The sequence below is a fragment of the Gadus macrocephalus genome, chromosome 16 (assembly GCF_031168955.1).
Source record: "Gadus macrocephalus chromosome 16, ASM3116895v1".
Lineage (NCBI taxonomy): Eukaryota > Metazoa > Chordata > Actinopteri > Gadiformes > Gadidae > Gadus > Gadus macrocephalus.
The window spans coordinates 13,625,099-13,640,889 of NC_082397.1; the positions used below are offsets into that span (position 1 = coordinate 13,625,099).

The following is a 15,791-nucleotide window of genomic DNA, read 5'->3' on the forward strand; positions in this document are numbered from 1 at the left end:
TTTGTAAAACTGGAAATATATGATCAATCCGCATTAATATATACGGTGTCAAATAAAAGTGGATGGTATTTAATTATCTTGATTGGAATAATCCTAAAAAATCTATTCCAAAATCGGTTTAAAATATATTGGATTGTTTCACCTTAGCAAGGTAACGAGAAGCTAGAAGTGATAAAGCTTAACCACCAGGGAGGTAAATGAACTCGGCAGGTGGCACAGCAGATGTAAATGCAGATGTAAATGCAAGTGGTTGGATTAGTTCACCTGTTTGTAGGCATCTCACAACCTCTTAAACCTGCTTTGGTTCCATTAGGTGGTAAAGGGCCAATTGCCTTTTTATGTGTCCTTTTTCAGCAGGGTAAAGGTTTGGGTATCCATTGCACATAACCCGTCTACAGCCTTGTAACTCAATCAGTACTGGTACTCATCCGGGTACATTTCTATTAAGTCTGATGTTACCTTTAAGCTAGCCAGTCTAATAAATGTGAAATGCAGTTGGCCACACACAGTCACAATCCTTTGCAGCAGTTGCCTCATTTCTGGTCAGCCCGCCAAATATCTTTGGCGCTGTTTATTATGGCAGCGAAATAGGGTAAGAATTGATTCAGAGCTTTAGTGAGCTCCACAATTATGTTCTTCTGTTAAGATGACCGCCCCTTCAGCTACTAGGCAACAGCGTTTAAATAACCCATCAATAATAAAATTGAATTTTTGATTGGTTATAACAAAGGACGGATCCATCACCACATGTTTTGGCGTCTCTTACCTGGGCATAGTCTCTCTCCAGCTGTCCTTTCTTCAGAGTGTAACTCCTAAAGAAAGGGAGACAGAGAGCAGTGAGAGCTTTAGGATTTGTAAACATACAAATCTTTTTCTTGCACAAGAAGAAAGGGCAAGTAAGGTGCATTCATGGTAAAGGCAGTGATGTAAAAACACGGTGAGGGAAGTGGGACGTTTCGTGCTAGCGGCCAGACCCTTTCGGCCAGACCCTTTTTAGCTCAGAATATATATGGGTTAATTAAAGTTAGGGATCACTTTAATATACAAGAGAGTGAGCTTGGCCACCACCACATGACACAAGAAGGCAGGAAGTCCTGCCGACGACTGTATTCAAAGAAATGCCGTAGATTGCAGTCCCCCGCCCTGCAGCTCAGCGTATCAGACAAACCCCAGCATCCGGGCAGCATAACCAGGTCTTATCTCAGCTCAGGAATGTCCCAAAGGGAAATATAGAAAGTATGGAAGGGGATAATTGTTGAGATCAAAGGACCAGACATGGCAAGTGGCTCCCATTTTGTTCTAAAGTAAATATAGCATCGGCTATTTCAACAGTTCGTTCACATTTGAGGCTTAAGAGATTGACAAAATGTCTATACATACGGTTGTATCAGTTTTCATATGGGCTAATACAGACCTGGACAATGTAGAGTGCCAAAGTCACATTCCTCATGCTGTCCCCCCAAAGAGAGAAAACATGTACATTAGTCCACGGCAAGAGGCAAATCATTTTTTGATCCCGTTTGATTTGTGCCATGAAATACACATATTGTGTTTTAGAATTTAATAGATCATTCTGAAAGTCAAGAAAGTCAGTTTGTCGTCAAACTATTGAAGAACAAGATGGAGTAAATATGACGCCTGTGTGATTTGTGGATGTAGTTAAACAAGCCACCGGTTTTGCTGGTTTTCTTGATGCCAAGCTGATAAAAGGCCCATGTAATGCGCTAAAAGAGTTATAAAACACAAAACAAAATGTCACTTTGTTGTTTGACGACAAACTGTAGCATGCAACATTTGAATTTACAAAAATCATATTTGTGTATCATTATAATGCATTTCATGGCACAATTCGAACAGGATCAAATAATGTACCGGTATTCGTCTCTCGCCGTTGACTATTTTTGCAGAAATAGGATCCCATGTGAGAGTGGAAGGGGCATGAATAAATACTCTATAGGGCTCCAGGGCTGGTCGTAATTGGACAATTTGGGAATCCCATCACCCACAGGCCTGCATTATCTCCAGAGAGTATACACACACTCCGCACATGCACAGTTAGCTCTCAAAATCGCCAACAGTGCTACAAGTGGTTGTCCAATGTCTTTCATGCATTTTTTATCGACTCAGAATTAATCACAGAGCTGTGGTCTACATCAATACCCTCTTATCCTTTATTTTATCTCACTGGATATGTATTATAAATATATATAAGAAAATGTTGCCATAAAAGGCGTGCTTGAGAAATTACTTGTTTCCTCAACAGCAAGTTGGTTTTCCTTCTCGGACCCCCATGCAAAAACTGAATATATTTAAGGATCGGAGACAGAACATAGGTCACGTGGGTTTGGTGACGTATAGGGTGTGAAAGGCAACAATGGCTTTTGTCTTCAACTCTATTTGATTTAATTTAAGCTATCAAGGCCATCAAAGTATACATCAGCAATCATCTGCGATGCAATTAACATTTTAATGAAAAACCTAAAGGCCAGCCTCCTGGTGCAAACAGTTATTCGGTCTATTGGTTGGTTTGGGATAACTTTTGCTTTACACAATGGAGATACTTTTCGATTGAACATTTTTGATAAAAGAAAATGTTGCTTGAACGTTGTATGTAACTTTCACCAATAATAAAAACTACTATCTTAAAATCTTTTGATTTGTGTGGGCTGCAACAACATACAAGCCAGATGAACATAGTAACGTAAAAATAAAAAAACCTTTGTTGTTGAACAGGAAGTGCTTTTCCGTGTTTGTTTGTTGTTGTATTCCTGCAGCCCACGGTGGTTAGAGGTTCCCTGGGCGTGAGAACTAGTGATGAAGAGGCTGAGGCCTGACATCTAAATATATCAAATGTGTGGCTCAGCAGAGGAGGTGGGAACAGCAGGGCATTAAAAATAAATAGAGGCCCTCTCAAGCTATACACAGACAGCGTAATTACGTCAAACCCCTCCTTGCTAATTACAGCTCCAATGCAAAGAGGAAGCCCCTTTTATTGTGAACATATTCTGGAGCCCACACTGGCATGGGTGATGGAGCCTCATGTATATCAGGGTATGTTTGTTAAAGGGGACATATTATACCACCAGGTGTGAGATTGATTAGCCTTACAAGCCGTTTCGAAAAATCTGCCCCATATGACATCACTAGTGGGCGTGTCCACCTAGATCTGTGCTTGATAGATGAGCAACGTTTACTTCAGTCCACTGGGTTGGCTGGTAGACTGATCTATCCAGCACAGATCTAGGTGGACACGCCCACTAGTGATGTCGTATGGGGCAGATTTTCGAGACGGCTTGTAAGGCTAATCACACTCACACCTGGTGGTATAATATGTCCCCTTTCATGTACGCTAATGTATTTAATTATCACGTCAAATCCCGGATAAACAGGTGGGCAGCAGAATGGCAGAGTGTCTGCAGTCCTTTTCACTGCAGTGTTTCCCATACATAGACCATTGTGTGGCGCGGCGCCACAGAATCAACATCGAGCGCCACGAATTGATTATATATTTTTTTTATTGTATTTTTTTTTTTCAATAACGCGATTTGGAAATCTAAAAATCGTTCCGTCCATTCATCTCTGCATAGCACTCGTTCTCCCTGTCATTCACACACACACGGAGCGAGAGCGACGATGCTAACACATGAACCCACCGATGTCACCCGTCGCTTAGCAACCGGACACGCTGGGGTTGATAAGTTACCGGACTACTGTAACTACTACGGAGTGATAATAACAAAGACGTGAATCAGGCAATAAATCCAATTTCCTTGACAGCGGTAATGTTCGGTGTGCATTAAAGTACAGACGGAGTGGACCAATTGCGAACTACTGCAGCTGCTCCAAGTTAAACCCCAAACTAATCGGAAGTATTTATAGCGGAATACACCACCTATTCTATTCCGCATCGAATTGTATTCCGAACCGATTGCGGCGTATATATATGATACTTTTCTATTCCGATTGAGCTGTTTTTCCACATCTATGCGAATCAGATGTGTCCGCATGTAAACGCGGAGTTACATGCACACTCACTGACGGCCGCGCCGCCATGCTGCGCCTGCGCCGCCGTGCCGTGCTGCGCCGCCATGCTGCGCCTGCGCTACCACCCCCCCCCCCCCCCCCCACCCCCCCGCGCACCACACATTGGTCCTTGGTCTGTGGGAAACACTGCACTGTGAAGGGTTGCAGCGTGTGCTGGGCACATACTTCAGCAGTCGGTTGAAATTTGAGTCCTCCCCTCAAGTGGGCTCCCCCAACATCTCCCCCTCAGCTCAACGATCTGAACCCAACATGCTTCACTGAGCGCTCAGGCCTTGTTGGCACAGAAGGCAGAGTGTCCGTCTCGTAAGCTGAAGGTTGTGAGTTTGAGCCTCACACCAAGCATTTCTTTTAATATACATAAGTAGCATTTTGTGTAGAAAATGGAAACTAAAGCACAAACATGCATTGTATACTTGACTCTGAAATTACACTCAATGAAATTACTTTGGACTCAAGCCATGAAATATGTTAATGAAGATGTTTGAACATGAAATAAATATTGTCTATTTTCATGTGAAATTAGGTATATATTGTCTCACACAAATATCTTGAAGTTAAGCTAAAATATATTGTCATACACAATATTCAACATATTTTACATAGTATGGAGTAGGGATGCAACCAGTGGCCGTTTCTTAACAAGCAATTACATGCCTTGTCCTAAACGGGGTATATGTCTAATTGTATCTTTATTGAGGGTCAGGTCAATTTAAAGAGGAATTTGCAGGGGAAAAAAAGTCAATTTTAAATATAATAAATCATATAAATCATCACCTTACCCAAAAAACAATAATGTATTTTGGGTCAGGTGATCGCGCCTTTTTAAGATGATGGTCACAGATCACGTGTCAGGAGCAAACAATCGTTGACAATGGGCTGACCCGTGCATCCCTAGTATGAAGGATCATAAAAAGTATTAGTAGAAAAATTTAGTTTGTATGAAAAAGACAAATCAAATTAACCAATAAACAGCCAGGCTGGGTTCACTCACAGATTAATGGTGATTAGCATTAGCCTCGATTTTGTGTTCTTAAATCACAACAGCAGCTTTGGAAAAGGCTCTGCTGGGATTCGAACCCAGGATCTCCTGTTTACTAGACAGGCGCTTTAACCATCTAAGCCACAGCGCCTCCTATGTTACCCAGAAGGATATCACCTTTCAGCCAGGAGGATAGGCCTTCAGGCTTTGCTTCAAAGTTCAAACCTGGCCTAGGGATATTACACCATAATCTCACAGTAGGTACAACAAACAGGTTAGCCCAAAGATAAGCAATTAACAGACAAAGTTAATTGTGTACGATATTATATTTTATGTATATTTTGTTGAAAAAGTTCTGCTTGGATCAAGCCCATGATGTGCCTTTCAATTTCACAGGCATTTTAACCAACCAGGCCAGAGCCCGTCCTGGCTCACCAAAGTGCAACCAGAGTTCATAATCCAAGCCATAATATTTTACTCAAAGTCTCCCATCAAACTACAGAAAATGATATATCCCAAGAACATGCCCATGCCCTTTTTGGAAGATCTCTAGCTCAAATGACGAATGATGAAAAGGATAAATCTAAAGAAATCGGAATATAAATATACCCAGCTTGACTGTAATCATCCTAAACCTGGGAAGGTTTCTACCAAGTATGCCGGTCTTACCCTGCATGTACGGTTACTTTGAATGGTCGTAAAACACAATCACTGAGTGAGTAATCTCTCAAGGAGCCAAAACAAGTAGGTTTTGGCTCGATGCAAGAGAAGGCATATTCATCTGTAAACGTATTAGCCTCCCTTCGTGGGGGAAAACATTGGATAACTTAAAATACAAAAACTGATGTGGGAGATCCAAAGGTTAACTGTGGTTGAAACCCAACCTGGAGGAAGAGGGGCATTTCTAGGTTCGCAAAGACAGCAAACACACAACAGTTCCACTGTGAATCCGCCCGATTGCTGCTTTTTATTCTTGCTAAAAACATGTTTTAAAAAACATGTTCAAACATGATGACCAGGAAACATCTGATATAATGAATGCTATACTGCCTGTGTTCTTTCATTATTTCAGGATTTCTCCATTTCTTTCTATTCACATAAAATATTCTACATGTACAAGAATGCACACTCCACAGCCCGACAAATAGATACATACTCTAGAGGTGTTAAGTGAAAAGCTTGTCTCAAAGCTTGTCTCAAACAACCCAGTCTGTAATTATAGGTTCATAAAAAAATGCATGTGTGATTTAGTCAAAAATGTATATTCATCTGCTTTGAACAGCAGGGATTACAGCTGTGGGCACCAGTCATCAGAAGTCTGAAGATTTCGATATTTGAGATAGGCCTCGTAAGTGTGCGATGGATGGTAGAGGAGAATCAGGCCCGTGGGCAGGTTGGCAAAGGGGAAACAAGCGTGTTCACACCTTTCCACTGCAGGGTTGACACACACACACACACACACACACACACACACACACACACACACACACACACACACACACACACACACACACACACACACACACACACACACACACACACACACACACACACACACACACACACACACACACACACACACACACACAGACACACACACACACGTGTGGCTCAAGAAGCCCGAACTACCAAATTAATGAAATGATAGGTGTGCAGAACATGGTGAATCAGCCAAAAATTGCCTTTCCAGGCCTATTTCTCTGCACACTGCATATGAACTATGAAATGTGACAACACATATGACATGAGCGCTTGTGTAAGAAACAGAAATGTGTGGATCACACATTGAAAACTGTGAAGAGGAAAACAATATAAGCTACACAGGAATAAACAACGGACCAATAGTGGGAGAAAGAAGCAGGAGAGGAAAAGTGAAGGACAGAAGGAGATGGAAAAAGAAAGGAGGAAGCCAGAATGGTGTGGTCATGTTTTCGTGGCGACACATGGCAAACAAAGTGTGTTCTCACCATCTCCTCACCAACAAGGGAAGGAGTCACGCGTCATAACTATTGCAGCCTTACCTCCACCCTTCCAAGTGTGCACACCATTATCATGTGCACTGCATAACCAATAATGTTACCTGAACTTAGAGTTCAGCACATAATCTTGAATTTAACGTTTTATTTGGCCTGAACCAAATATTAACTTTAAATTACCTTATTTGGCCTGAACCGACCAGACATGGCCTTTGTGTTGGCAGGTCTGGGGTTGGTCAAAAGAAAGCTGCCTTAATAACACAACAAGGGAAACCTAAACGGAAGTTGCCACAATATTCTAGGAAGTGCCTGCTCTGGTCAGTATTACTGATTACATACTGCTGATAGTGATATTGTATCAACATATTCCGCCTCACAAATTAAGCAAAGCCAATACTGTTGGACATTTCTTCGAACAAATATGAGATTGCGCTCATATTCTGAGAGGATAGATGGAAAGACAAAAAGCAAATTGCTCAGTTGAAAAAATAAAGTGGCACAGATTCAGGGTGAGTATTTATGAGGTTTCTTTCATGGGCTTAATTTACAACCTTCATAAGACAAGCATCAGACTGTCAGCCCACTAGGAGGAAATCCTAAGTGCTCTTCTTCCAGCCGTCGATCAACGGTCATGACAATCTAAGACCACACGACCACATCTAACCTTACAATCTCATTTTATCCTCCTTGATATCAAAAAGGAGACCTGGTCCCCACCTTTAGGGAGAGAGATAGAGTTTATATGTGTTGAAGGAGAGAGGGTGTGTGCCCAAAGTGAACGGTTGTCAGGGCAGACAAGGATTTAACTGGATTGAGGACGTTAAGTTGACTCCCTCTCTCTGACTCCCTGCTGTTCTCTCTCTCCCTCCCTCTCGGGATAAAGCTCACTGCCCCCCTTTCTTTCTGAGTTTTCTTTGCCATCATGCTATATGGCTATAGAGTGTGCCAGCCAACCGGTAGGCCCAGAGAGCCACATTTACATTTGGTTAGAATATATATAGTTCTGTTTGTGTAAGTGTGTGTGTGTCTTGGATTCAAGAGTAAAAATTGACTGTAGGCTTGCCCCCCCCCCCCCTATGAACTGAAATATTAATACTTGCTTCACAGTTTAACTAAGATCGGAGGAGTTAAGGTAATTGACAGCGGCAAGATTGAACTTTATCATGCCTTGTTTTATTAAGCTAATGGAACCAGAACAAGTGGCCCAGCGCAGCGCTGGGACAAATTGGTTTCAATGAAGCTGCTGTCCCTGTTATAATCCACTGTGAGGATACTGGGCAGATACTGGGTGGACGGAATGGAAGAGTATTGTCTTTAGTTGTAATCCCAATTGAAGAGACACAATTTCATGGTAATACAAAATGGACAATTCTGTAGTAGTAAGCAAGTAATTCAGTGTCACATCTGTTGAGATATATTTCACTTTCCTTTCTGTAGAAAAGAAAACATTGTCTTAAGCAATGTGCGATGCATAGACATCTGGAAACGACCATTCCCCTGTAAATGCATAAAAAGATGGTTGTGTTCACAATCCATTGACAATGTGGTTAAACGCGTCTCCCTTCCAATTTGGTTTTGAGTCATGAGATCTTCCGTTGCATCTTGTATGTGTTCACACCTGTATTCATAGCAGTTTGGTTTGAATTCACTAAAGACACCAGTTTTGGTCCCATCATGTCTGTGCCAGAGCCAGAGACAAGTCAAGCCAGACATATGCTTTCGCCTCTCAGCAAAAAGTGCACCCAACACTGAAGTTGGCTGCACTTCCCCCAACCCTTGATCATGTTGTTCGGTTGATGTATTGAAATTAACCAAACTGGGAAGTTCCCATGATGGTTCATTCCAATGCATCAACATCAATATGTAATAATACAGTATGAAAGACTGAAAGCCAATACATATGCAACAGGCATACTGCTTTTCCCCCCAAGTGTACGTAAAACAGACAAATCCTTTTTTCAGAATCATTTGTTTCAGAATAAAGACTGAATGATTCTGTGCATTGTAAATAGACAGGACAGAGAGAACCGAAAGAGCAACAATTATAAATTGATACATGGAGAAGGAAGGTGAGGAATAGAGAACTGAGCATTAGAAGCATACTGTCATAAATAATCAACACTGGGACAGCAAGGGAATAAAGAAACACGTTTTCCCCCAATGCCAAAAACAGGAAACCGCCAGATATTCATTGGACAGCACAAAGAAAAATGCACTCAAACACACGTCTGTGCACACACACACACACACACACACACACACACACACACACACACACACACACACACACACACACACACACACACACACACACACACACACACACACACACACACACGCAATACAAAGGGGAATGAAGAATAAAAACCTTACTGATTAAAATAAAGCAACATGATGAAAGTGACACAAAAAATGAAAAGAAAGGAAAGAAAGCAAAAGAGAGACAGAGACAGAGACAGAGACAGAGAGAAAGAGCAGGAAGAAGACAGCAGGAAATTCCTTCGTTGTTTCCCCGGTCTTGTGTGCTTAAGTAAACTGGAATGAGAATACTCCTCTCTTCCCCGCTGCCTCCCTCCATACACCCCTGAAATCTCAACAAAACTAAACTATGACTGTCGACAGAAGTCTGTGTGTGTGTGTGTGTGTGTGTGTGTGTGTGTGTGTGTGTGTGTGTGTGTGTGTGTGTGTGTGTGTGTGTGTGTGTGTGTGTGTGTGTGTGTGTGTGTGTGTGTGTGTGTGTGTGTGTGTGTGTGTGTGTGTCTGTGTGTGTGTGGTGGAGTAATAACAATAACATTGTAATAATTGTAATAAACCTAATGGTCAGTCATCACCAGTAGATGGCCAAATTAAGTTACACTTTCCTCCTTCATGTCTTCGTTGTTGATAATTGGGCAGTGTGGGTATGTGAGTGTTATTTGCGACAGACAAGGAGAGATGGGTAACAGGATACTGGGATGAGATTCAGAAAAGTTAATTAGTAAAGTAAACCTGCATGTTCTTGCTGGGTGTGTGTGTGTGTGTGTGTGTGTGTGTGTGTGTGTGTGTGTGTGTGTGTGTGTGTGTGTGTGTGTGTGTGTGTGTGTGTGTGTGTGTGTGTGTGTGTGTGTGTGTGTGTTTTGTTCTTATATACAGTATATATATGTTTTTCTCTGTGCCTGTATGTTTCTCAGTGTGTGTGTGTTGGTGACTCTTGTACCTCATATCATCGAGCAGGTCGCACTCTGTCTGGTGTTTGAAGTGCAGCCTGGTCATCTGGTCTGTGTGCGTGTTCTTCAACTCCTGCGTCACTTTGACCTGAACAACACAACACAAAGTGGTTAAAGCCCCCTCGTCCTTTTCATTAAGTCTTCATTCTCAAAGTTTTTACAATTTAGATGTTTAGTCATAGTGAGTTACAGTGACTTTGTTCAAAACCCATATCATGAGGAAGCCCGTAGGGGTCATCTTGCTTGATAACGCCTACAAGTAGACTGAAGTCATTGGGGTTCAAACCTAGAAACTGGGGTCAGCTGGACAAGTTTGCACCGGAGCATCTTTAGTGTGTGTGATTAGGAATTAAAGAAAAGCTGATCGGGACACATTCTCAGCAGATCCATGACTGTTATGATCTTCTGGGTGGTTCCCTCCATTTTTACATAATCAAACGTTGTCTTTCTATTGGCATTGAAGGTTTTGTCTCTGTATAGTGATTACATTGTTTTAGACTCCTGTAATCAAAAATACAAAAGGCTTTTTTTATTCAGTCAATACTGCCAAAACCGATACTTAATATGCCATGAGAATGGATGACACTTGGCAAACTGTGCAGTTTCCAGACTAAATATGTTTTTTTTAACACACAAGTTTCAAGTAAAATACATTGCTCAGCTTTCTGACAAGGACACAGGATAACAGTCAGACCAGAACATTTTCTGTCCATGTTTTTCGGTTCTTAGTTTGTTGGCTAAGAAGCTGATGGTGTAAGGTTTCAGGGGCCGATTGATCTTTATGATGATGTGCACAGTAGCCGTATGAACAAACAACGTGCACACACCTGCACGTAATACACAACAACACACAAGCTGAGAGTCACTGGGAAGGTCATTGTTAATTGTCGGGAGAATTCCATTGGCTATTCACAGGCTATTCACTACAACAGTGGGAAATTCATGACGGTTCTAGAAAAAACAAAACACATTACACATACAAACACCCACCCACACAGCTACATAAATTAGCACAAATATAACCCCACATACTGTGTCAGTTAGGCCTACACTCCCAGGAGACATTACACGCTGGCAAACACACACACACACACACACACACACACACACACACACACACACACACACACACACACACAATCACACACACACACTTCCTTTATTTCCTTTGCTTTTGAAGATAAGTATGGGGTGGTTCATAACATCATTAAGACTTAAATTACTACTTGGTATTTTGTCTCCTTCAGAGGAAAACTACAGGTGGAGGGGGGGGGGCCGGCACATGAGAGAATTGGTCAAGCAAAATAAAAAAGAAGAGAGGAAGAGTGAGTGAGAAAGAAAAAAGTGGGAAGTGATGGAGTTAAACAGACTGATTGAAGCAAACAAGGTTAAAACGAAACAGAAAGACTGGGTTCTCACTTCTCAGACAGAGTGAGTAAGGATTATTTTATAGAAAGGTGTTGAAGTTAGAAGCAAACAAGGTTTAAACATGAATCACTGATATTCATGTATAATGAAGCATTATGTAATACATTAACATATGACACAACAGAATATGTAACTACACACAGTGTTGAAATGAACATGAGTCAATAAACATAGATATAAGGTGGGGGTAAGGGTTAGGGGGCGTGCATGTGTGTTGACACATTAATAATTCAGTCTGTCACACTCAAATAAGAAAAAAGGAAAGAAAATAGGATGTGCATGTCTGCCTGTGTGTGTGTGCGCGTGTGTGTGTGTGTGTGTGTGTGTGTGTGTGTGTGTGTGTGTGTGTGTGTGTGTGTGTGTGTGTGTGTGTGTGTGTGTGTGTGTGTGTGTGTGTGTGTGTGTGTGTGTGTGTGTGTGTGTGTGTGTGTGTGTGTGTGTGTGTGGTCCATGCAGACTCACACACGCATGATGTGTCACGCTTTGGGTTATTCAGTTTGCAAAATCTAGAGGCACCAGTGGGACTAACTCCTAATTAACAGAAAGCCCAGCAGAGGTGCCACACAAGGGTAATTAGTTATCCTGCATGGATCTATCAAACACAAAATAACATGCATTCGGGTAACAACTGAACTATATTAAGATTGTCACTTTTTGTTTTGTTCTTATCAAGCAACGCCACCTCAATATACACAGGGCCTAGATCAAATACGATTAGATATTTAGTTGTCTGGGGGGAGAGGGGGTGTTTGCACGACCGTATGTACATTTCACCGACGAGCATCGCTATGACATTAGCGTTCACGTTATTCTGAGGCTACTGTCTTAAAGCGTTGTTTTCGATTATGTGGATTTTTGCATTGAGGATATGTCTTATCATAGGTCACCTTTTGTTGAGTAATTTATTTGCACTGCTGTTGCGCTGTGGCTGGAAATGTAATGGGACGACAATCACAGCATCTTCTGGGTATTGACTGGCATGTCGTGGCTAAAATAGCTTCAGTAAATCATCCGTGATATTCGTGGATGATTTGAGTCAAAACGCTTTTGATTGTATGCACATGCATGTGCCGTTTTGACTACTACGTTAACTCAGCATAGCTAGCGAATTTGGCTAACATTAGCTAGAAAGGGATATTATCTTTGGCTCTCAGAGCAACAGCAGCATCACATTTAGGCTGAAACACGTCAAATACTACTACTACTACTACTACTACTGAAACACGTCTGCACGGTTAGCGAGAAACACTGGAAAAACCTCACCTTCCTCGGCGGTGGTTGCATTTTGGAGTATTGACATGAATGGTATTGCCCCTGCGAAATGTGTTATAATTCCAAATAAATCCAGCTTGGATCCAGTGTTTGTTGCTATAAAACCCCCCAATATAAGGGAGGAGAATAGGAAGTCAGATTTTTACACCAGCGTCCATGATCGGTGATAGATGGGTTTTTTAAGACCAAAAACTGAAGCTATCACGGTAGACTAATCACACTCTGCTTAGTTGCCTCTACAGCCAGAGGACTGTGTTCCACTGTACCGTGTTGTGAAGCTGGGTGACAGAATCGCGGAGAAGAAAAGGCAAAGGATATGGGTAAATTAACGGGGAAGCCCACGTCAGCTCAGCTCAACAGCACCACGCTGTGGTGATGGACGAAATAACCTCCGGCTTCCCTTCAAAACGGAACAGATTATCTTTGTTTGCATCTGGTGTCCCATGGTGTCATCATAACTCGAACCAAAATCATTATCGTGTTTGAGTAACTCGTTTTGACATCAAAATTACGAAGCAAGGGGATGCAGTGATCCTTGTTTGGTGTGAATGGTTTTCTTTGTTGATTCATAAAGACGATTGACAGGAGACTGGGATCCGCAGACCTGCATAGCAACAAGAAACCGCAGTCGATCACTGATAAATCGCTCGATGTATCCAGACAATCCCCGCTTCTTTGGTAGTTTGAGTTGACAGTGGGTCGAAACTATTTTCAGTACTCAGCTCAAACATTACATTTGTATGTAACACATCTCTTCATTCATTTCAGTATTTTTTTTAATCGAGAGTATAGGTGGGAAGGTGCTTCGAACGTTAACAAGTAGGCCGAAATGAAAGCCCACTTAAATTACATCACATGGAGTCGCTCAGCAAGGGTTACAATTAAAAAGGATAGTAAAATATTCACAATGGAAGTTTAACCCACCTATTAAAAAATTGCTGTATTTAAGAACTTAGTGCCTGATGCCTCCATCCCTGCAACCAAACATATGGGACTACAGTTGTGAGTACCAAATGTGTTCGGCTGCCAGGGGACTCTCTAAATCGACGCCACTTCGACCTGGGCGGGACTTTACGTCCTACGTCACTCGCTATGGGTGTGCATGTGTGCGCGTAGCAGTCACTCGCGATGGGTGTGCATGTGAGAAAGGTTTTGGCTTTTAGTGTCTATGGGTTGGTAATAACGGTTCTGATGATTTTTCTGATGGAAAAGTGGTCTTTTATTTCCATAATCTTTGTTCAGTGAACGCATAAACCCGTTTGTTAGTTAGCAGTTAAACAAAATGCGATCTCTTTGTTTACAGTTACCAACGACCAACGTTTAAAGACTGATGATTGGGGGTTCGATTCCCTAGTGATGCAAGGTTTTTTCTTTCATTTTGGACTGCACACACATCGCGAGTGAAGGATACTCGCACAATGTACACACATCACTGTCTTTACAATTTCTAGGCAACCGAAGTTTGAAGATTGTCAAGTGGTTAACTCTTGAACTAAGACCTGATGGGTTAGTGGTCAGAGAACAACTCATTGACGCGAGGAGAAGGGGTTCGATTCCTTAATGAAGCTAGCTTTTTTCTTTCATATTGGACTGGATGTTTGTATGCCATTTTGCGTAACTTGTAGTTTATGATGAAGAAATGTTACTGGAGTTAATGTTAGGGTAACGGTAAGGGTAAGACACAAAGTGTTTTTGCAACACAATATTTCTTACAATAACAAAGTTCAAAGTTTTGATGACTCCAGTAGGAAACTTAAGATACCTAGAGAAATGCCTGAGTGCTCACAAAACATCAACAAGTCAGCAGTGTGGTACAGGGTGATCATTTCTGATATACAGTACAAAAGCTGAAACTATTAGCCAGGAGTGGGAAAGATGCAGACGCAGACGTGGGAAGCAATAAGACACACCAACACACAGTTGCCTGTTGCAAAGTGGTTCAGAGTTTAATAGAAATAGTTAGGGTTAGCTGGTATGGCGTTATCTGGTATGGCTACTCTAATGTTAGCTTAGTTCGTGTTGTTTCGTCACGTCATTTGTAGAAATATAGCCTATCATCACAGACTGTAGGAATGTCACCCACCCTCCATCGCGTACGACACTGACGCTCGAGTTCGTGCACAGATCCCTGAGACAAACGGCTACGCGCACACATGCACACCCATAGCGAGTGACGTAGGACGTAAAGTCCCGCCCAGGTCGAAGTGGCGTCGATTTAGAGAGTCCCCGGCTGCCAGATCGGTTCGGGGTCCTCCGCTTACTGATGACGCATCGACACAAGCCAACGGCAAAACCCGGAAGTGTTGTTTATATAGACGGGTTTCTTGTGTACAAACAATACTATGTGCGCGCGCAGCCAGGGGGCAAAAGCCTGCTTCGGAGTGAACTGATATCAATGTAGATGCCGTATTGCTTGTAAGTTCTCCCTGACACAGTTGCAATAAAATGTCATTTTACTGAAAAATCGCTTTGTTTTTCATTGCATCACAAATCATAAAAACACTTACTGAAATGTCCGTGAATTTCACTCAACTTACCAGGTTTTGACGGTTGTTTTAGATGTTTCCAATATCAGCAGCACGATCGTTGTAACTGTCATCATTAAAAGGTTTCTGTAATTTAATTATTATTTTCATATTATAAGACATAAGGAAATTCATTTTTGTTTATATTAGTAATTCAATAATTGTGTTCGTTATTGGGGTTTAAAATTGTATTCAAATAGTTTGTTGAATGATGTCACTTGTAAGGCTGATGTTTTAGACTAATGACTAACTGATGTTTCAGTTAGTCAGTTAGAGATGCGGCATGAGAGAAGGTGAACAGCTTGTGATACGCATCGCCGAAAAGAATCTAGTTTCAAAGTCCCTGTAAATAGCATGCAGC

General features: G+C 41.8%; 1 protein-coding gene and 1 non-coding gene across 2 annotated transcripts in view; both read right to left on the bottom strand.

Annotated features, from left to right (window-relative positions):
• Window positions 1-13,206, bottom strand: part of LOC132474890 (F-BAR and double SH3 domains protein 2-like) — a 54,749-nt gene extending 41,543 nt beyond the window's left edge. Inside the window, 3 exon segments of the mRNA XM_060075793.1 lie at window positions 767-812; window positions 10,196-10,293; window positions 12,897-13,206. Coding sequence (XP_059931776.1) covers window positions 767-812; window positions 10,196-10,293; window positions 12,897-12,917 — 165 coding nt within the window. The 5' untranslated portion in view covers window positions 12,918-13,206.
• trnat-agu (transfer RNA threonine (anticodon AGU)) lies at window positions 5,101-5,174 on the bottom strand. Its single transcript has one exon. It is a non-coding gene; the product is annotated as a tRNA-Thr (tRNA).
• Window positions 13,207-15,791: the final 2,585 nt, after the last annotated feature.